The sequence below is a fragment of the Gobius niger genome (genome assembly GCF_951799975.1).
Source record: "Gobius niger genome assembly, chromosome: 2".
Taxonomy (NCBI): domain Eukaryota; kingdom Metazoa; phylum Chordata; class Actinopteri; order Gobiiformes; family Gobiidae; genus Gobius; species Gobius niger.
Genome location: NC_136853.1, coordinates 9,345,730 through 9,362,213, shown reverse-complemented (window position 1 = coordinate 9,362,213; position 16,484 = coordinate 9,345,730). Strand labels below are relative to the sequence as shown.

The 16,484-nt window shown below is 42.7% G+C and overlaps 1 protein-coding gene across 2 annotated transcripts in view; it reads right to left on the bottom strand.

The window, feature by feature from the left end:
- lrrtm4l1 (leucine rich repeat transmembrane neuronal 4 like 1) overlaps positions 1-10,093 on the bottom strand; it is a 177,135-nt gene extending 167,042 nt beyond the window's left edge. The window contains exon 1 of one of the 2 annotated variants that reach the window (XR_013794247.1): positions 9,487-10,093. Coding sequence is in view for 1 of the 2 variants with exons in the window: in XM_079582610.1 (XP_079438736.1) it covers positions 9,487-9,490 (4 nt within the window). In the remaining variant the exon portion in view is untranslated. The remainder of the gene's footprint in view (positions 1-9,486) is intronic. The other variant, XM_079582610.1, reaches the window with a different exon arrangement.
- Positions 10,094-16,484: the final 6,391 nt, after the last annotated feature.

Below are 16,484 nucleotides of genomic sequence, written 5' to 3'. Positions count from 1 at the left end.
GACTATTGTTTTTGGGTGGTTTCTTATTATTATTATTTTTCTCCGGAAATGATCGCGTTTTTGACCCGCTGAACGTGGGCGAAAACTCACCAAAATTGGCGGAGGCAATGAGGCAGCGAAAAAATTTATGATATTGGACGAATGGGACACGCCCACAACAAAATGGCTCCACAGCGCCCTCTGGAAGCGGACCCCAATTCAAAAAAATAGGGGCGTTTTTGGGCGTACGCCCGAATCACTCGCCACAGTGAGAGGGGACATCAGGACAACCCCAAAACTCACTTGGAGCGCCACGCCCACTCGCACAGGGAGGCGGCCATCTTGGCTTGAAACCCGGACATCGTCTAAACTAATTTTACGTTTTAACGAACTAGTCCCTGGTTTTTCATCGGATTTAGCTCACATTTGGCACAGCGCGTCTAGACATATTGAAATTCAATATTTGCCCAGCGTTTCTCAAAAAAGTTTCACCGTCTCCGCGTAACGCCGCGTCAAAAAACACATAGATTTCGCGTTGTTTCCAAGAAAGCTCACGCTCACAGGCATAAGCCCACAGAGCTCATATTCATGTCACTCATGCGCCACCTGAAACTGAACAGAATGAAGCCATTAATGTGTAGCCTGCTCCATGTATAGCGCCCCCTAGCCATACCTTGAAAACTGCACTTTTGAATCTTTTTTATACAATGATGCCAGTATGTTCTAGACACTTTTGCAAACCAAAAAATACATTATAGTCATGTCATATTTTCTAAGATGTGGGCGTGACTTTGACTTTTCATTGGTAATCTGTATGGACCTGTCTTGTTTGTCAACAAACTAGTCCCTGGTTTTTCAGCAGAATAAGCCCATACCTGTTTAAACAGACTCTCCTGACACGGGGCTACAAAAAATACCTGACTTTTTTTTCACTCAGACCCCCCCGTTTCGAATGGCGCCCCCCCCAAAAACACGTTTTGTCATGTAAATTTGACACCACCTCGCAGGCGCGCGCTCTATCCAGTCTGGATCATACTTGGCTGACAGAAGGCCACTTACGGTCTGATTCCATAGAGATCAATTACTCCACGGTGCACATCACTATAGCGCCCCCTGCCTATACCCTGAAAAATTTATTTTGTCCGATTTCCGCGAAACTTTCCAGATGTCTTCTACTCATCATAACAAACAAAATAATGTATTACACCATGCCTCTATCTTGCTTCGTTCTCTTGATATTTAGGCCCGAGCCGGACGCAGTCGCGGCAAGGGACTATTGTTTTTGGGTGGTTTCTTATTATTATTTTTTTTCTCCGGAAATGATCGCGTATTTGACCCGCTGAACGTGGGCGAAAACTCACCAAAATTGGCGGAGGCAATGAGGCAGCGAAAAAATTTATGATATTGGACGAATGGGACACGCCCACAACAAAATGGCTCCACAGCGCCCTCTGGAAGCGGACCCCAATTCAAAAAAATAGGGGCGTTTTTGGGCGTACGCCCGAATCACTCGCCACAGTGAGAGGGGACATCAGGACAACCCCAAAACTCACTTGGAGCGCCACGCCCACTCGCACAGGGAGGCGGCCATCTTGGCTTGAAAGTGGCTTGAAAGTGGCTTGTAAGTGGCCCGCCCATCCTCCGTGAAAATAGCCAGAGGTCTTAGCCTGGCTGCATACTGGCCTCTGTCAGAGGCCTCTGTGTCCTGAAATTCGCCAATTTTCCAAATTTCTCCCTTTCTTCACAAAAGCCACACTTTTGGACTCGTATGTACTTATACTACCCCTCTGTCCCAGACAGAAGCTTTAATTTGGACGTTTTGCCTCCAAATTCACGTTTTTTTCAACTGTACAGTCACAGGAACTTCAGTTTGTCTGTTTCCTGTCCGTCTGTGTGCGTGTTCCTCATACTACATGGGTCTCACCAAATCATTGCTTCAATATCGAGGGTGCTGCAGGGCTGAAACCCCTTCTCAACAATTATTTGGGCAGCCAGGAATTTACCCTAATTAAATAATGATAGAATATATTATTTTCTAAACTGTAAATCCGTTTCCTGCAAACACACAAGTGCGGGGTCTTTCCTGACATTAATTTTACATCCGCTGTGCCATTCACTCAGCCTTAGCTCCATTGGTAGAGAGCTGGATTAATGTACAGGAGGTTGCTGGATCAAATCCCAACCTTGACTCTTTTCTATTTCCTTTTTCTATTGGACTGACCACCTTCCAGGAAGAACATGAATCACCACCTATGGTCCCACACTCAATAAAAAAGGGGAAATGACCCCTCTCCTCAAGTGTGTTGCTGGGACCAAATTTCGGCCTGGGAATTTAATTAAGACAAGCTGTCATCAGGCCCATGTTTCAAGTGAAGGAGGTTGCGAGTCCAAACACAGCCTTGACACTTTCCTATTGCTTTCACCTTTTACATGGACTGCTGCACACATTGTCACAGCATAAAACACATGAGTCCGGGGCATTTCACCAGATTTGCTGTGCCTGTGTAGTGTCATAGCTTGAGTGTTGGGATTTTAACCATAAGAGTGCTGGATCAATTCTGACCATGTTTCTTTTTCTTTCTGTATTCTTTTTCTTCACTGCGCCTATAGTCCCACCCTCATGAAAAACGCTTTCTAAATATAAGCCACGAAAGAGACAGAAATAGGGGGATAGGGAAACAATTGAGGCAACACTGCCCGATAATTTACAGCAAAGTAGCCCAGATCAGGCCATAGTAACCAAGGAGCTATAGCTCAGGGATAGTGTGCTTGTCTTTGGTGTAGGAGGTTGCCAGTTCAAATATGGCTGTGACACTTCTCTAATGCTTTTCTTTTCTTGCCGGCATTTTATTAGGATTTCTGATACAGTGAAGTCTGTCAGTGATTTCAACAGTTTTTACAGTTTCTGCAACAAAATAGGGATTTTTGCAACTACAACACAATTATGCAACTACATAGAGATTTTCACAATAGCACTATAATGCAACTTAAAGGGACTTTCGCATAAATGCACTGTAATGCAACTTAAAGGGACTTTCGCATATAATGTACTGTAATGCAACTTAAAGGGACTTTCGCATATAATGTACTGTAATGCAACTTAAAGGGACTTTCGCATAAAATGAACTGTAATGCAACTTAAAGGGACTTTCGCATAAAATGAACTGTAATGCAACTTAAAGGGACTTTCGCATAAAATGAACTGTAATGCAACTTAAAGGGACTTTCGCATAAAATGAACTGTAATGCAACTTAAAGGGACTTTCGCATAAAATGAACTGTAATGCAACTTAAAGGGACTTTTGCATAAAATGAACTGTAATGCAACTTAAAGGGACTTTCGCATATAATGCACTGTAAAGCAACTTAAAGGGACTTTCGCATAAAATGAACTGTAATGCAACTTAAAGGGACTTTCGCATAAAATGCACTGTAATGCAACTTAAAGGGACTTTCGCATATAATAAACTGTAATACAACTTAAATCAGTGTGATGAGGATTGGTCGCAAGGGACCACAGCAAACAGAGGTGGTCGTAAGGCGTGAGAGTGAGCAAAAGTGGTAGCAAGGGATAACAACGAGCGGAAGTGGCCGCAAGGGACGAGAGCGAGCGGAGGTGGCCGCAAGGGACGAGAGCGAGCGGGGGCGGTTGCAAGGGACGAGTCCCCAAGGGCGAGGGCCTTCATCGCCGCTTGCGGCTTTAATTTCTTCTTTTTTTCCCTCTTTACACCATTATTATTATCATTATATCATTATTATGTTAGTAATATTAATAATTACTGTTTTTCTCTCCAGTTTCATTCCATTATTTTATTCCACTTTCTTTCTTGATTTCTTTCTTTTTGTTTATTTCTTTTCTTTTCAATTGAGTTAAAGAAGGTTAAGTTCGCACATCTCCTTTGTTTTAAACAGGTGCGTAAGAGAAGGCATAAAGGCCAAATATAGAAAAGGAAAAATCTCTCGCACGCTGTATACTTGCAACACCACCTTTTATTAATGCAACGTTTCGGCCAGTGGCCTTCGGCCAGTGGCTTCTCATTCACAAAAAACATTTTGCCTGACGAAGGCCACTGGCCGAAACGTTGCATTAATAAAAGAACACTGGTGTTGCAAGTATACAGTGTGCGAGAGATTTTTCCTTTTCTTTTCAATTGAGTTGAAATTTGTCATCCTAATTGAAATTTCATTTAAGGGAGATCAACTTAGAGAGTTTTGGTCATCGCGACATCGATATGAAACATGTGTACTGTAACAGTATTAATACAGGTATAAAGCAGCAACCATCATTTATGCCATCTAATTCCTACTTAAGTAACATCCAAAGGTACATTTACACACATATTCCTGAGCAGATGACACAATTTTGTTACAAATGATGAATAATAAGGGTCTTAGCCCATAGACACTTTTCTAAAGGAATCTTCCATGCTTGAAAGTAATGGGTCCCATAGTTCATGAAAGGTTTGGGTCTGGTTATATTTTTCAAAAGTCAGCTTTTCCAGTGGTAAAAATTCTGACAACTGAGACAAAAATATTTTTGGAGGAGATTCATCCTTCCAGCGTGTGAGTATGCATTTCTTTGCAAAATACGTTATAGTAATGAGTGATCTGCATTTTTTTCTGTTTAAAGGGAGCTCTTGTGTATCATTGAGTACGCAGCACTTCTAATTAATATAATTCAGGGGCGACGGTGGCGCAGAGAGTAGAGCGGGTCAAGACACGCCAATGAGAGTGTGAATGGGTGAGTGGTTCCTTGATGTAAAGTGCTTTGACTGCCTTAAGCAGGTGCCAATTTGACCATTTTTCCATTTAGTCAATACAGTGCGAAAAGGCAGGAGGAAATGTGTTTCTTTGGGTGCATTAAAAGTTTTCTACAGTGAGTGAAGACATGAAGATCACAGATATTTATTAAGGCCAGGATAATGTTCGAAACAATGGACTGTATCTACAGCGCAGACAGGCAGCCTCCAATACTACAACGTGGCAAGAGCTGGATTATTGACAAAAACCTTGGAACGGTGTTTAAAGGCGTTCACACAAAACAGCATTTAGTGGTTATTATACGCAGCCACAAAGAGCCCAGTGACAGCGGGACTGAAGTCTGTGCGGAATCTACTTTGAGAGCAGGGGCAAATCTGAGTATACAGGGGCTGGGGCATTACAGGGGAACCACTGACAGACAATCAAAAATAAACCAAAAAATATTATTTTATTTGTGTGGAAAAGCAACTCATGTCCCAGTAATTTTGTACATAGACTGGAGCATTCAAAATATATAGAGATATTTTTTTTAACTTTGTAGCGATTTGTTATTAGATGTTAAATCCAAATCCATTGGATTTTGAAGTTTGATTTGAGCCAAAATGATCAAAATCGCCCATACTTCATGACCTTCAGGACCTTCATGACTTGGAATGCCTCTTACCTTTAGTGTTATAAACATTAACTAACACAAGAAAATAAAGTATCTACAGTAGAAATAGTTTGTTTTTTAACCACTTAACTGATGGCTTAAGAAAACACATTAAATTTAAATTAAATTAAATTATTATTCATTATTATTATTATTATTAAACTATTTGTGAGTGCTACAAAACTAGAAATCTGTGGCAATGACAAATATTACTGCCGCCACTAAGCCATGATGCATGGTCTAAAACATCAAGCTGGATGAGGGTAACAATTAGCATTTTATTTTATTTTTTCATTTCCTAAGGGACATTTGTCTACCCAAGGACTGACCTGGTTGCCCTCAATTTGCCTTTGCTCTGTGTCCATGAGTGATGAATACATTTCAAATGGGACACACAGGTACCTCTCTAAGGCTTCCCTTGAAATTAAGTGGCGGACATTAGGTTTTTACATTGGGAGCCTCGGGGGGGGCTCGGTGCTCTAGTCTACTGTTGGCTCGGTGCTCTAGTCTACTTTGCTATTAGGCCAAAGCACTTATGACAATGGGTATTAAGGGCCAGAGCAATGACACAAGTCTTCAGGCATCCAGGCAAATCTGTCTCTGCGGTCAGTCAGTCTATGGGAGTCATTTACTAAGCCAGGTGCGAAATTGCGAGTACTAAAAATAAGCACGAGCTATTTTGTGGGCGTGTTGCAGCTGATTATGATGGATAAATGATAGATGTTCACAATCAACAATTATAAAAAATAAAAAAAATCTTATTATAGCAAATCAATCCTCTTGGCTTTGAAGAAATGGCCTACTGATGCTGCCTGTGATTTATGTCTGTTGTGTCTGTAAGAAATAAGGACTTTAAAAGGACGTGGGACAGACTCGTGGAGCCTTTTAATGGACAGTGGCTGTGAACTGCAGTTCAATGTAGAGCCAAGTGAAACAATGTCGCAGCTAATGTGCACTGTTTTTATAATCCCGCCTGCCATCAAAACAACCCCGTTATCATTCTGTCTTTGTAAATGAGCCAGATACAAACATTTGAAAACGTTTAGAACGCCGCATCGGTGCAAACTGCATACATCGTGTTCTGTGCAAAAGTTTATACTTGCTTCTCCAACGTAATCATTTCTTGCGTAGTTCAAATAGACGAGATAAATACGCCAGCTCTTGTAAAGTGCAAGTGTTTGTAAGAGTTAAAACACTTAATAAATGACCTCCTAGGTGAACATTTTTTGTTGTCCTATGCAATTCTTATTTTGTGGCCAAACCTTATCTGTTTATTCGGAAAAAAAACTAGTATACAGCTTGACACGGTATACTTTTTATTTAGTGAGTTATCAAAGAATGGATTTGCATGAGAACCTAACCCATTTAAATCTCTAATTCTACTGAGTTTAGTCAACATGTCCATGGCGATGAGCTGGAGACGTATCCACTACCGGTAAAGTTACAGCCATGTCTTGGTTGAGGTGAGCCGCTCACAGCAAACGCACATGGACATTTATGAGGTATTTTTCAATGATGAAAATATCTGTCAAAAGAAATGCTTGTATTTCAATTGTATTTATTGGATAACATTCTACGCAGTGTGGCTTTAATTCAACTTGTTTGCAAACAGTAATTATTCATCCTATTTATTCACCAAGGAAGTGGCAATTTTGCCCTAAATCCCAAGCAAAGAAACACATTTGCAAAGTGATTTGCTGCTATAAATCAAGCGCAGGTGCTTTCTATGCCATGTTGTGTAAATGTCTGGAGGGACTTAGCAATGAGAGATCTATCCATTTCATTTTTCTCTTGAGAGCTGTTATTCTCTTTCATTTTAAATATAAAATAGGCACAGAATAAAGCATTTTCCGGGGACTTGTTATTGCTCAGCACCCCCTGACCAAATATGCAGTTTCATCCCACTCGTACAACACAAACGCTGGTCTTCCCACATGGACCATTTAGCGCACTTTTCCACTTTCCCAAAATTGATTTCACACGCGGATTTACCAGCGAAACACCATTTCCCCACAACACATATTTGGATTAGCGACTAATTATAGCGCTTTTAGCTGAAATAGCTAATTGGCATCACTTAGAAAGCCCCTTTGAACAGATGTGTAGGCAGCGTATTCTTGCAGCTTATAGAGACGGATCATTCTGCTCCTTGCTATGCCGCTCACCTACTGGTATGCCGTCTTGAATGATTCCAAGGCTAAAATAAAAGACACTCAATTCCACATTTTACCTAATCAGCACTCACAAAACACTTGCACTCTTTCTGCAGATGCCTGGACACATGTTTTCTCATTTGAACACACGTTTCCCTCATAGCTTAGCGTGCATGATCCAAGACGTGAAATGGAATGGAAATATTGCAATTGCTGCAACAAATTAGTCAAACAATTTTGATGCAACATGAACTTAATATCCATATTAACACTTAATGTTGACATAAAGTGTTTCAGTTAAATTGAAAGTAGGTTTCATGTAACTATTTGTGTTACAGTTTCTGCAACCTCTTTGTATTGTTGATCATTTAATTAAAACTAATAAGCAAATATTGTACACTACAGTATAAAGACGTATTTCATGTAGTAGAGATTTTCTAATATTGGCAACAGGACTTGGTTGGGTGACCAGATGTCCCAGTTTACCCGGAACAGTATCAGTTTTGAGTCCCCATGGATTCCTCCAAAACCAATGATTAGTCCCAGTTTTACACATGAGCTGTCCTCATTTTTGGCCAGTGTGATCCCCAGAGCAACACACTTTTCCTGGAAAGCAATGCCATGTAACTGACAAATACAAAATATAAAGCTGAACATTTTTGACAATCCCTACTGCAATGGAAAAAATCATGGATGACTGAGAGTATGCACAAAAATAAAAACAAAGTACTTAAATAAAAATAGCAACCAGCACAAGATATAGTTTTCCATTTGTTCAGTCTATAAGGTATCCAAAAATCCACCCCAAAAAAGGTCTTTGCATCTAACGGGTCAATAGAATGAACTCATTTAAACCTGGCTCCATCCATTATTCAGATTTAGTCACCAATTAAGGCTATATTTCGGACTTTTTATCACACATACAATGCCCTATTTACACAACAACTTGCAATACATAAAACGAATCCATTCTACAAGTTTAAACTGATTGATCTTTTTTTTTTCTTCTCCAATTCACCTGCAGCGTCTCGCCTTTAGCGCACCATCTTCCAGCTCTCAATATCTAAACGTTGCATGCGGCCAATGGCACCGAATCCAACTCCCAATTTCCCTAAGGGGCATATTAACTTGGATCCATTATCACAACACTTGCGTTCATTGGAGTAAACGGCGAACTTGGCAAAGCAACATGGTTAGAGATCCAACATTGAAACGCGCGCGATCCGAACACGCTGCGCTACCGAAGTCAAGTGTGGGATTGTAAAAATGTCTAAAGCAGCTATGGCCCACGTTTAGCTTTTTTGGAAGTCAAAAAGATATATAACGGAGGTGGTAGCAGGCATGGTGTGGGATGGAACTAAAGGGACCGGAGGAAAGCTGTCAGTTGAAAGCAACGCACACCCGTGGAAAAGAAGGGGGGGGGAAAAGACATTATAGAAAGCAGAATGGTAAAAGGCGAAGGGGGTTGAGGGATATTGCCGAGTTTCCAGGCATATAAGGTCAGGCCCCGGGGAATAAACTTGTCACATGGGGCTTAGGCGCGCACAAGTGACTAATAGCGGTATTGTATTGGGATTTTACGCGCCGTTTAAGCGAGACAGACCGCTTAAGTCAAAAAGCTTTGCAGTGGTATATATTTGCCCACCAAAAAAAAAAGAAAGGGGGATTGGATTTGTGTGGCTCGTGTCTCTTCCTTTTTGCGCTGTCACACGCATCCCCGCCCCACAACAAGCAATTTCACGCATACCTGGGAAAAGGAAAGGGAGAAGGGGGGAAAAAAGTGCGCGGAGAGAAAACTATTATTTTAAGCGAATGCTACCAGTTATAAAGGCATGCAGCCAGTTGCGCAGTAATAGCAGGGTTCTGAGGGAGAGAGAAGACTCCGCGTGACCACACTACAATGTGAGATATGAATTTGGAAACAAAAAAGCTCTTTCTTACCCATGCTGGCTCATCCGTATGCTCGCGCTCTCCTGGGTAAGCACAGTCCACTCGGGCGCACGCGTGAGCCCCGTGTTCCCCTTCGCGGTGATGTTTCCTTTTTTTTTTTTGCCAAGGCGAATTCACCTGATCTCAATGTTCAACTTCAATTCGACACCACAAACAAAACAACACCAAAAAAAAGAAAAAAAACAACGTCTCCGCTTGTCAAACACGTTCAAAGTTCGTGCCCATGTCTCCAGAGACGCTGCGCAACGACTTTCGACCAAATCGTCACCCCACTCCGGGTTCGTGCCTTTCGCATCCGAGCTGGACGAGGTATTCTCAGCCAAGGCACTGAGTTGGAATGAAAGAGAGAGGGGAAAAAAGCGCGCGTGGTATAAGTGGGGGAAATGCAAGGGATGAAGACGAGGAGGAGCAAGGTTTATGCGTAAAAAGCAAAGTGGAGAGTGAGAGAGAGAGAGAGCGACATAAGAACCGTACGGGAGCCGCTGTCAAAGCCTCCTCCAGCGCACGGCTACAGCAGGCTGGAGGTGCGCGCGCCTGGCTGCGTGGGAAACACGTACACGAGAGTTTGCAGCCGCGCGCATACATGTGGGAGAGAGAGAGAGAGAGAGAGAGCAAAGGAGGGACGGAGGGAGAGGAGATGGAGGTGGATGTATGCGGGGTTTAGTGTTGGTGGAATTGGCTTTGTCTGAGCGAGCCTGAGATAACGCGAGCGCCTGCGTTTCGTCCCCCTCTTTGCGCAGGTGTGTGCGCTGCAGCAGGCTCCGCGGTCCCCGTCAGATCATGAGCGGGATGCGGCGAAACATGTTAATACAGAGAGGGCTGTGAGGTTCCTCTACAGGTTTTAGGTTTTTATTCTCAGGATAAGGCAAAGCCAGGGCGATTTTATGTATATAAAAACAAGACAGACAAAAGACAAAAGACAAAACTAACAAACGCAATTATAAACAACGTGTAACAAAACAAGATAATAAATAAATAAACATTGAAAGATTAATGTAGTGAAGTTGAGTTGAGGACGTTTCGCTTATACCCAGAAGCTTCTTCTTAGCTATTGTGGTCAGAATGTGATACCAAATTAAAAGGATCAAATCTGACATAAACAGTAAAAACAAAACAAAATGTATACAGCTGCCAAAGGAACCCTCAAATAAAAATAGTTTTAAACCTATTCTTAAGCTTTCCCAGACTCAGAAATTACCTTACATTTTTTGGAAAACTATTCCAGATTTTAGCCGTAAAAGCTTAAGTGCAGCCTCACTGTGTTTAGTCCAAACTCTGGGAACCAGCAGAAGATCACTTCATGAGGTTAAGATATACTTTATTGTCTCCATAGGGAAATGTGTAATCTGCATTTGACCCATCCTTCGATGCAGCTGGGGCAACCCGTAAGGAGCAGTGGACCCATCTCCAGATGTGGAGCCAGGCTGATGGTCAGAATCACCTGGATGGAGGATTCACCTATTGTACATGTTTTTAGTGGTAGGGGGAACCGAAGTGCCCGGAGGAAACCTACACAGACAGAAAATATGCAAACTTCAAACAGAAAGGCCCTGTCCAGGTGGAAAATGAACCCTTGACCATCGAGCTGTGAAGTTCCTGTGCCGCCTGAGGTTCTCAGAGCCTCAGATGGTTCCTATCAGAGATGTGCTTTGGTGCTATATCAAGAGACTTGTATAGAAGCAGAACTGTTTTAAAGTCTACTCTCTGAGCAACAGGAAGCCAATGCAGAGGCCCAAGCACTGCTTCAAACTGTGTCTCCATTATATTCACACAAAGTTATTCATGGCAGTGTTTGTCTGAGGACTCTTGAGCCTGTCAATTTATGTTGACCACAATGAAGGACTGTGTCAGTTTGTCCTTGGTTGAAGCACCCGGGTCCTGTGGCATGTTGAAAGAGGAAGGGCATCTAGCACAAGAGGACATTGCATATTACATGAGGCTTCAAGGTTGTAGTTTCAAAGTGTCTTTATTATCCCTGATGGGCGATTTGACAGGCATCCAACACATCCACAATAACAATGAGTAAAAGTTTGTTTCAATAGAATAACAAAGTGTTGTTTAAACTACCAATGGCCACTGGAATAAAAGAGTTCATGAATCTATTTGTCCTATACCATTGTGGACAGTGAATCTGGGGACGGATGGGAGCAACTTCAGGGGCTGAATTTCGGCCAACGACCCAAACGAGTTCGACACCCCTGCCATAGAGGATGGCCAGTGTTCTGAGGAGTCTTAAACATGTCATGAAGGTCGTTACATCTCCTGCACTTTTCCCACAAGTGTGCGCTATTCTTTACAAGTGCTTCCTGTTTTTCAAGGGTAGTGCACCAAACAACACATACATGAAAAGGTACAAACAAACTCAACAAAACATGAATGAAACATCCTTGTTGTGTTCATCAATAATGATGCCCAGATATTTACACCGGTACACCACTTCCACTGGCTGCGAGTGGTCCTTAAATCAATGTTCATCTCCTTTGTCTTTGAAACATTGGTTTTGAAAAACAGAGGACTCACACCAGTCAGTAAAATACGGTACCACTGGACTTTTGCACTCAATAGTGTACAGCACAAAGAGCAGGGGTGAGAGGACACACCCCTGAGGCGATCCAGTGGAAGGAAGGACATCGGGCAAGCTGCTGTTGACCTTCACATGTTGAGGTCTTTCCGTAAGAAAGTCTGTCAGGTGGCAGATGAGACTAAATTCCTCACAGAAAGTAATATACAGTAAGAGCACGCAGGGTCCTTGAACATATCCCAATCTGTGCCACTGTGGAGATCCTGAAGACGCTGGATAGCATCCTCCTACCTGACTGGAACTAATCTTCAGTGCTGTGGTCTGACATATCGAATGGGGCTCGACTCAAGGATTTTTATGCCGCCTTTATGGAACTTACCGGCCTTATACCTGATCTCTTTGATTACAATGAAAGAGGAAGCCGCTAAATTAAAATGTGTCCAAACTCATTCCTAACTTTCCTGTTGAGTTTAGAATAAAATTTAAAATCCTGCTCCTCACATTTAAATCCATAAAGGGTTTAGCTCCGCTCTATCTCCAAGACGCTATCGTTCCATATCAGCCAACCAGAGCTCTCCGCTCTCAAAACTCAGGGCTACTAGTGATTCCTCGAGTCTCCAAAATCACTGCAGGGGGCAGAGCCTTTAGCTACCAAGCTCCGGTCTTATGGAATAAACTCCCAGCCCACGTTAAAGAAGCAGACACAGTCCCTATATTTAAGACTAGGCTCAAAACGTACCTCTTCGAATTAGCTTATAATCAGTCAGTTAGGTAAAGCTCTAACCCACAGCCTGAAGTAAAGCTGCCTTAGGAGGAACTGTGGGAAGTACAGTCCACTGAGCGCTATCCTCTTCTTCATACTGCAGACTTTGTCTTATTGTGATACAATATTTAATTTATCTGTAGTCTGTTCATTACTATTCACATGGTGTCTCCTGTCCCACTCTCCCTCGGGAGTGCCCGTCTAGATCGAACGGAGGAACCCGGCTGAACGGAGGAACCCTGCATTCTGGAATCTGAGGACTGGGCGGTCTGTGATCTTGGCCCGTCTGAGGGATCCTTCGGCCTGGGTCTCTATAGCCTGTCCGTCCATGGGAGTGGATCTCTCCTTCTGTGGTTCTCCCCAAGGTTTCTCTTTTCTCCTGCCGGGTTTTTGAGTTTTTCCTTGCCGTGCTGGAGAGTTTAAGGCCAGGGGACGCCCGCGCCGCTCGTCGCCACCTGCTGCCGACACTTATTGGACATTATATTTGCCTGGATTCACCTGAACTTTTAATTGTCATATTTATTGCTCTGTTTTATTGCCTTAATGTTCGGTGCAGCCCTGTGAGGCAACCTCTGTTGTGATATTGAGCTATACAAAACCATTAAACTTAAACTTAAACATATTTGTTGTGTCCCAATTCTTCACAGGGACAAGTTTATTGGCACATTTCACAACTTACAGAGTCACATTTTAGCATCACTGTCGCAGAAATGCCAGAAAAACTTCATGAAAAGTTCATGAAATTGATACAAATGCTAGATGCACAGTGTTTTTCTCATAAATGTCTGAATTTACAACATAAACAAAACTATTTTTGCTCGATTACAACAGCAACACAATGACTCTGGGTAAATAGTTATCAAAGTCATCCAATAACAAGCATAGGTACATCAGGCTAAATCTGCTGGAGTCGCTGCACCGAGTCCCCAAGTGACTGGGTGACCGAGTCTGCACAAGCTTTAGGATGAATGCACTCAACAATCACAAACAGTTATGAAAATTCTCAAGGCAAATAAAATGGATAGAAGTGACAGGGCCAAAAGTTGTATTGACATGGGTCACATTGGTTCACAGCGCCATCTGTGGCCAGACGTCAGAAGTGAGCAGTGGCGCCATAGGATTGAATTGCACGCAGAGCAAAATCTTCGCAGAGCATCTGTGTTGTTCTCTGTCGATGTATGAAGAAGGGTCTGGATTTGTCTTCTCCAATCCTGGCAAAACACAACAAATCCCACACAAACAACTCAATCATGTACTTTTATAAAGAACTCCAGTCTGTGTTTCATTTCAGATTTAATATTTCATATGCAATTACAGTTCTTTGATGCTTTGAATTGATTGTATATTAATGATGCACAAGAGGGAGTATTTGAAGACGTCTGATAGTGAGGGATATGCTATTAGATCTGCTCCATTTTGGAACAATACCTATCCCAATTTTTATGTCAAGCATTGCAGTTAGATTTGTGATTCATGTGTTCATTATGTCAGTGTAAATGTTAAACATTTTAGAGTTACAGTCGAGAAATTAGAAGGCAAATGTGCTGCTAATTGTCGCATTTAGCTGTTTGGCTAGTGCTAATGTCGAGCCGGACCACTTATAAACATTGATAAAAAACATTTATATTGTTTCTATGACGTAAAATGTAAGTCTTCTTACCTTCACCATTGTAAGATGTGAGATGACTTGTCCAACCAGTGTAAAGTGAGCACCGAGTCCAGCGAGGAAGAAAGTCTGACCATTTTTAAGCGAACTATCTTAAACTGCAGCAAGTACAGTGTGCTCCGAAAAGGTGTCCTACTTCCAACGACAACTGAATTTGACATTAATTACCAGAAACCATAGCTGCATCGACAGAAAACAACACAGATGCTAAAGATTTTGCTCTGCGACTCCATCCTATAGCAGTGCCGCTCACTTCTGATGTCAGGCCACAGATGGCGCTGTGAACCCGCGTAACCCATGCAAAGCGTCAATATCAGGGGCACACTTAGCCTCTATCACCACCACCGTGTTACACCATTCGCGGTTTACGCATAGACAAACACACCGATGCCAATCGGCTTCACCTTTAGATGGGCCAGATGACACACAACTTTCCACTCTCACGCACTGCAGCTGCATGGGGCACCATGCTCAGTGCCATCATAAGCTTGTTCATGAGATTGACCCATCCATCAATGCCGCAGGAGCAACCTGTAAGGAGCATTCCTGATGGGAATCATCTGGCTGGAGGATTGACCAGTTGTGCATGATTTTGGTCGATGACACGGGGAGAGAAACAGGCAAACTCCACACAGAAAGGCCCACACAATCCGAGAATCGAACCCGGGACCTTCTTGCTGTGAGGCAAGAGGGTAACTGCTCATCAACTTATATGAAGCTGTTTGTCCATTCTAATCCATATGTGCTGTCCAAATATATATAGTTATTCCTAAAATGAGAAATTATTGAAGGTCTAGGAGGTCTTAATCAGGGCCGACAGTGAAACCAAGTAGGGGATTTATGAAGGGTCCGTTCGTTCAATCAATTTTCAATTTGAAAACAACAATGAAATTACCAAGAAACGTGTGCTATAAGCATTTTTCATTTCGTAAAAATGAAACAAAATCACTCAAAATGGCAAGTATTTTAATATTTCAATATGATCCAAAAACGGAAAAATGACAATTGAAATCACAGGCTCAGAGCGTGCTGTATTTGTTTTATCGATTTGCGTGTAGCCGGAAGTTCAGCTGTAGCTTCACATTAAGGTCCTGCCTGAAACAGTGGGCTCGTCTTTCCAATAGGGAAAAACTAACACGGAGATTGTACAGATGTTCTATTTTCAAGTCAAGGGACTGGTTATGCACGGAGCTAATTACAGCGCTATGCTAGGTGGCCAACGCGCCCGTAGCAGGCTGTAGATGGCACTACCTGGGGAGCGTAACTCGTGCGCTTCCCTGAGCTCCTTTCTCCTCCCTCCTCCACTAAACAATGAGTCTTGTGTCCACCTAGATGGGGACTCTCTACATTTGCTTAGAATCTGACATTCTGCGAGATGGATTGGACCTAGCACTTAAGCTACAATTACGCACAGAGCTAAATATACTGTGCCATGTGGCCAGTGCCTCGTTCACAGGCTGGGAAGGTGGCACAACCTGGGGTGCGTAGGTCGTGCTGTCCCATGAGCCTCTCTTCCACTTTGATGTTCGAGTTTTTGTTCACATAGTAACTCAACATTTGTGTACTCACCTGGAACACCCCTCCAGCTGACCAGTTCCATAGCCCCAAGGAGAGCTTAAGTAAAACAGCGGATTCATTTGTGATTCTGAAGTTTTGTGTACAAAAATGACATTCAGTTTGTGTTTTGTACATTCTTGGAGCAGGAGAAGTGGAGGGCTGTCTTGTGAAGAATCAGTTTCATGAAGTTAAAAAGTGCAAGCCAAGCCATGTGTGAGAGATACATATATCAAAGTGATTTTTCTGAACGAGGCACTGGCCACTTGGCACAGTACGTTTAGCTCCGTGTGTAATTGTAGCTTAAGTGCTAGGTCCAATCCATCTCGCAGAATGTCAGATTCTAAGCAAATGTAGAGTCCCCATCTAGGTGGACACAAGACTCATTGTTTAGTGGAGGAGGGAGGAGAAAAGAGCTCAGGGAAGCGCACGAGTTACACTCCCCAGGTAGTGCCATCTACAGCCTGCCATGTTGGCCACCTAGC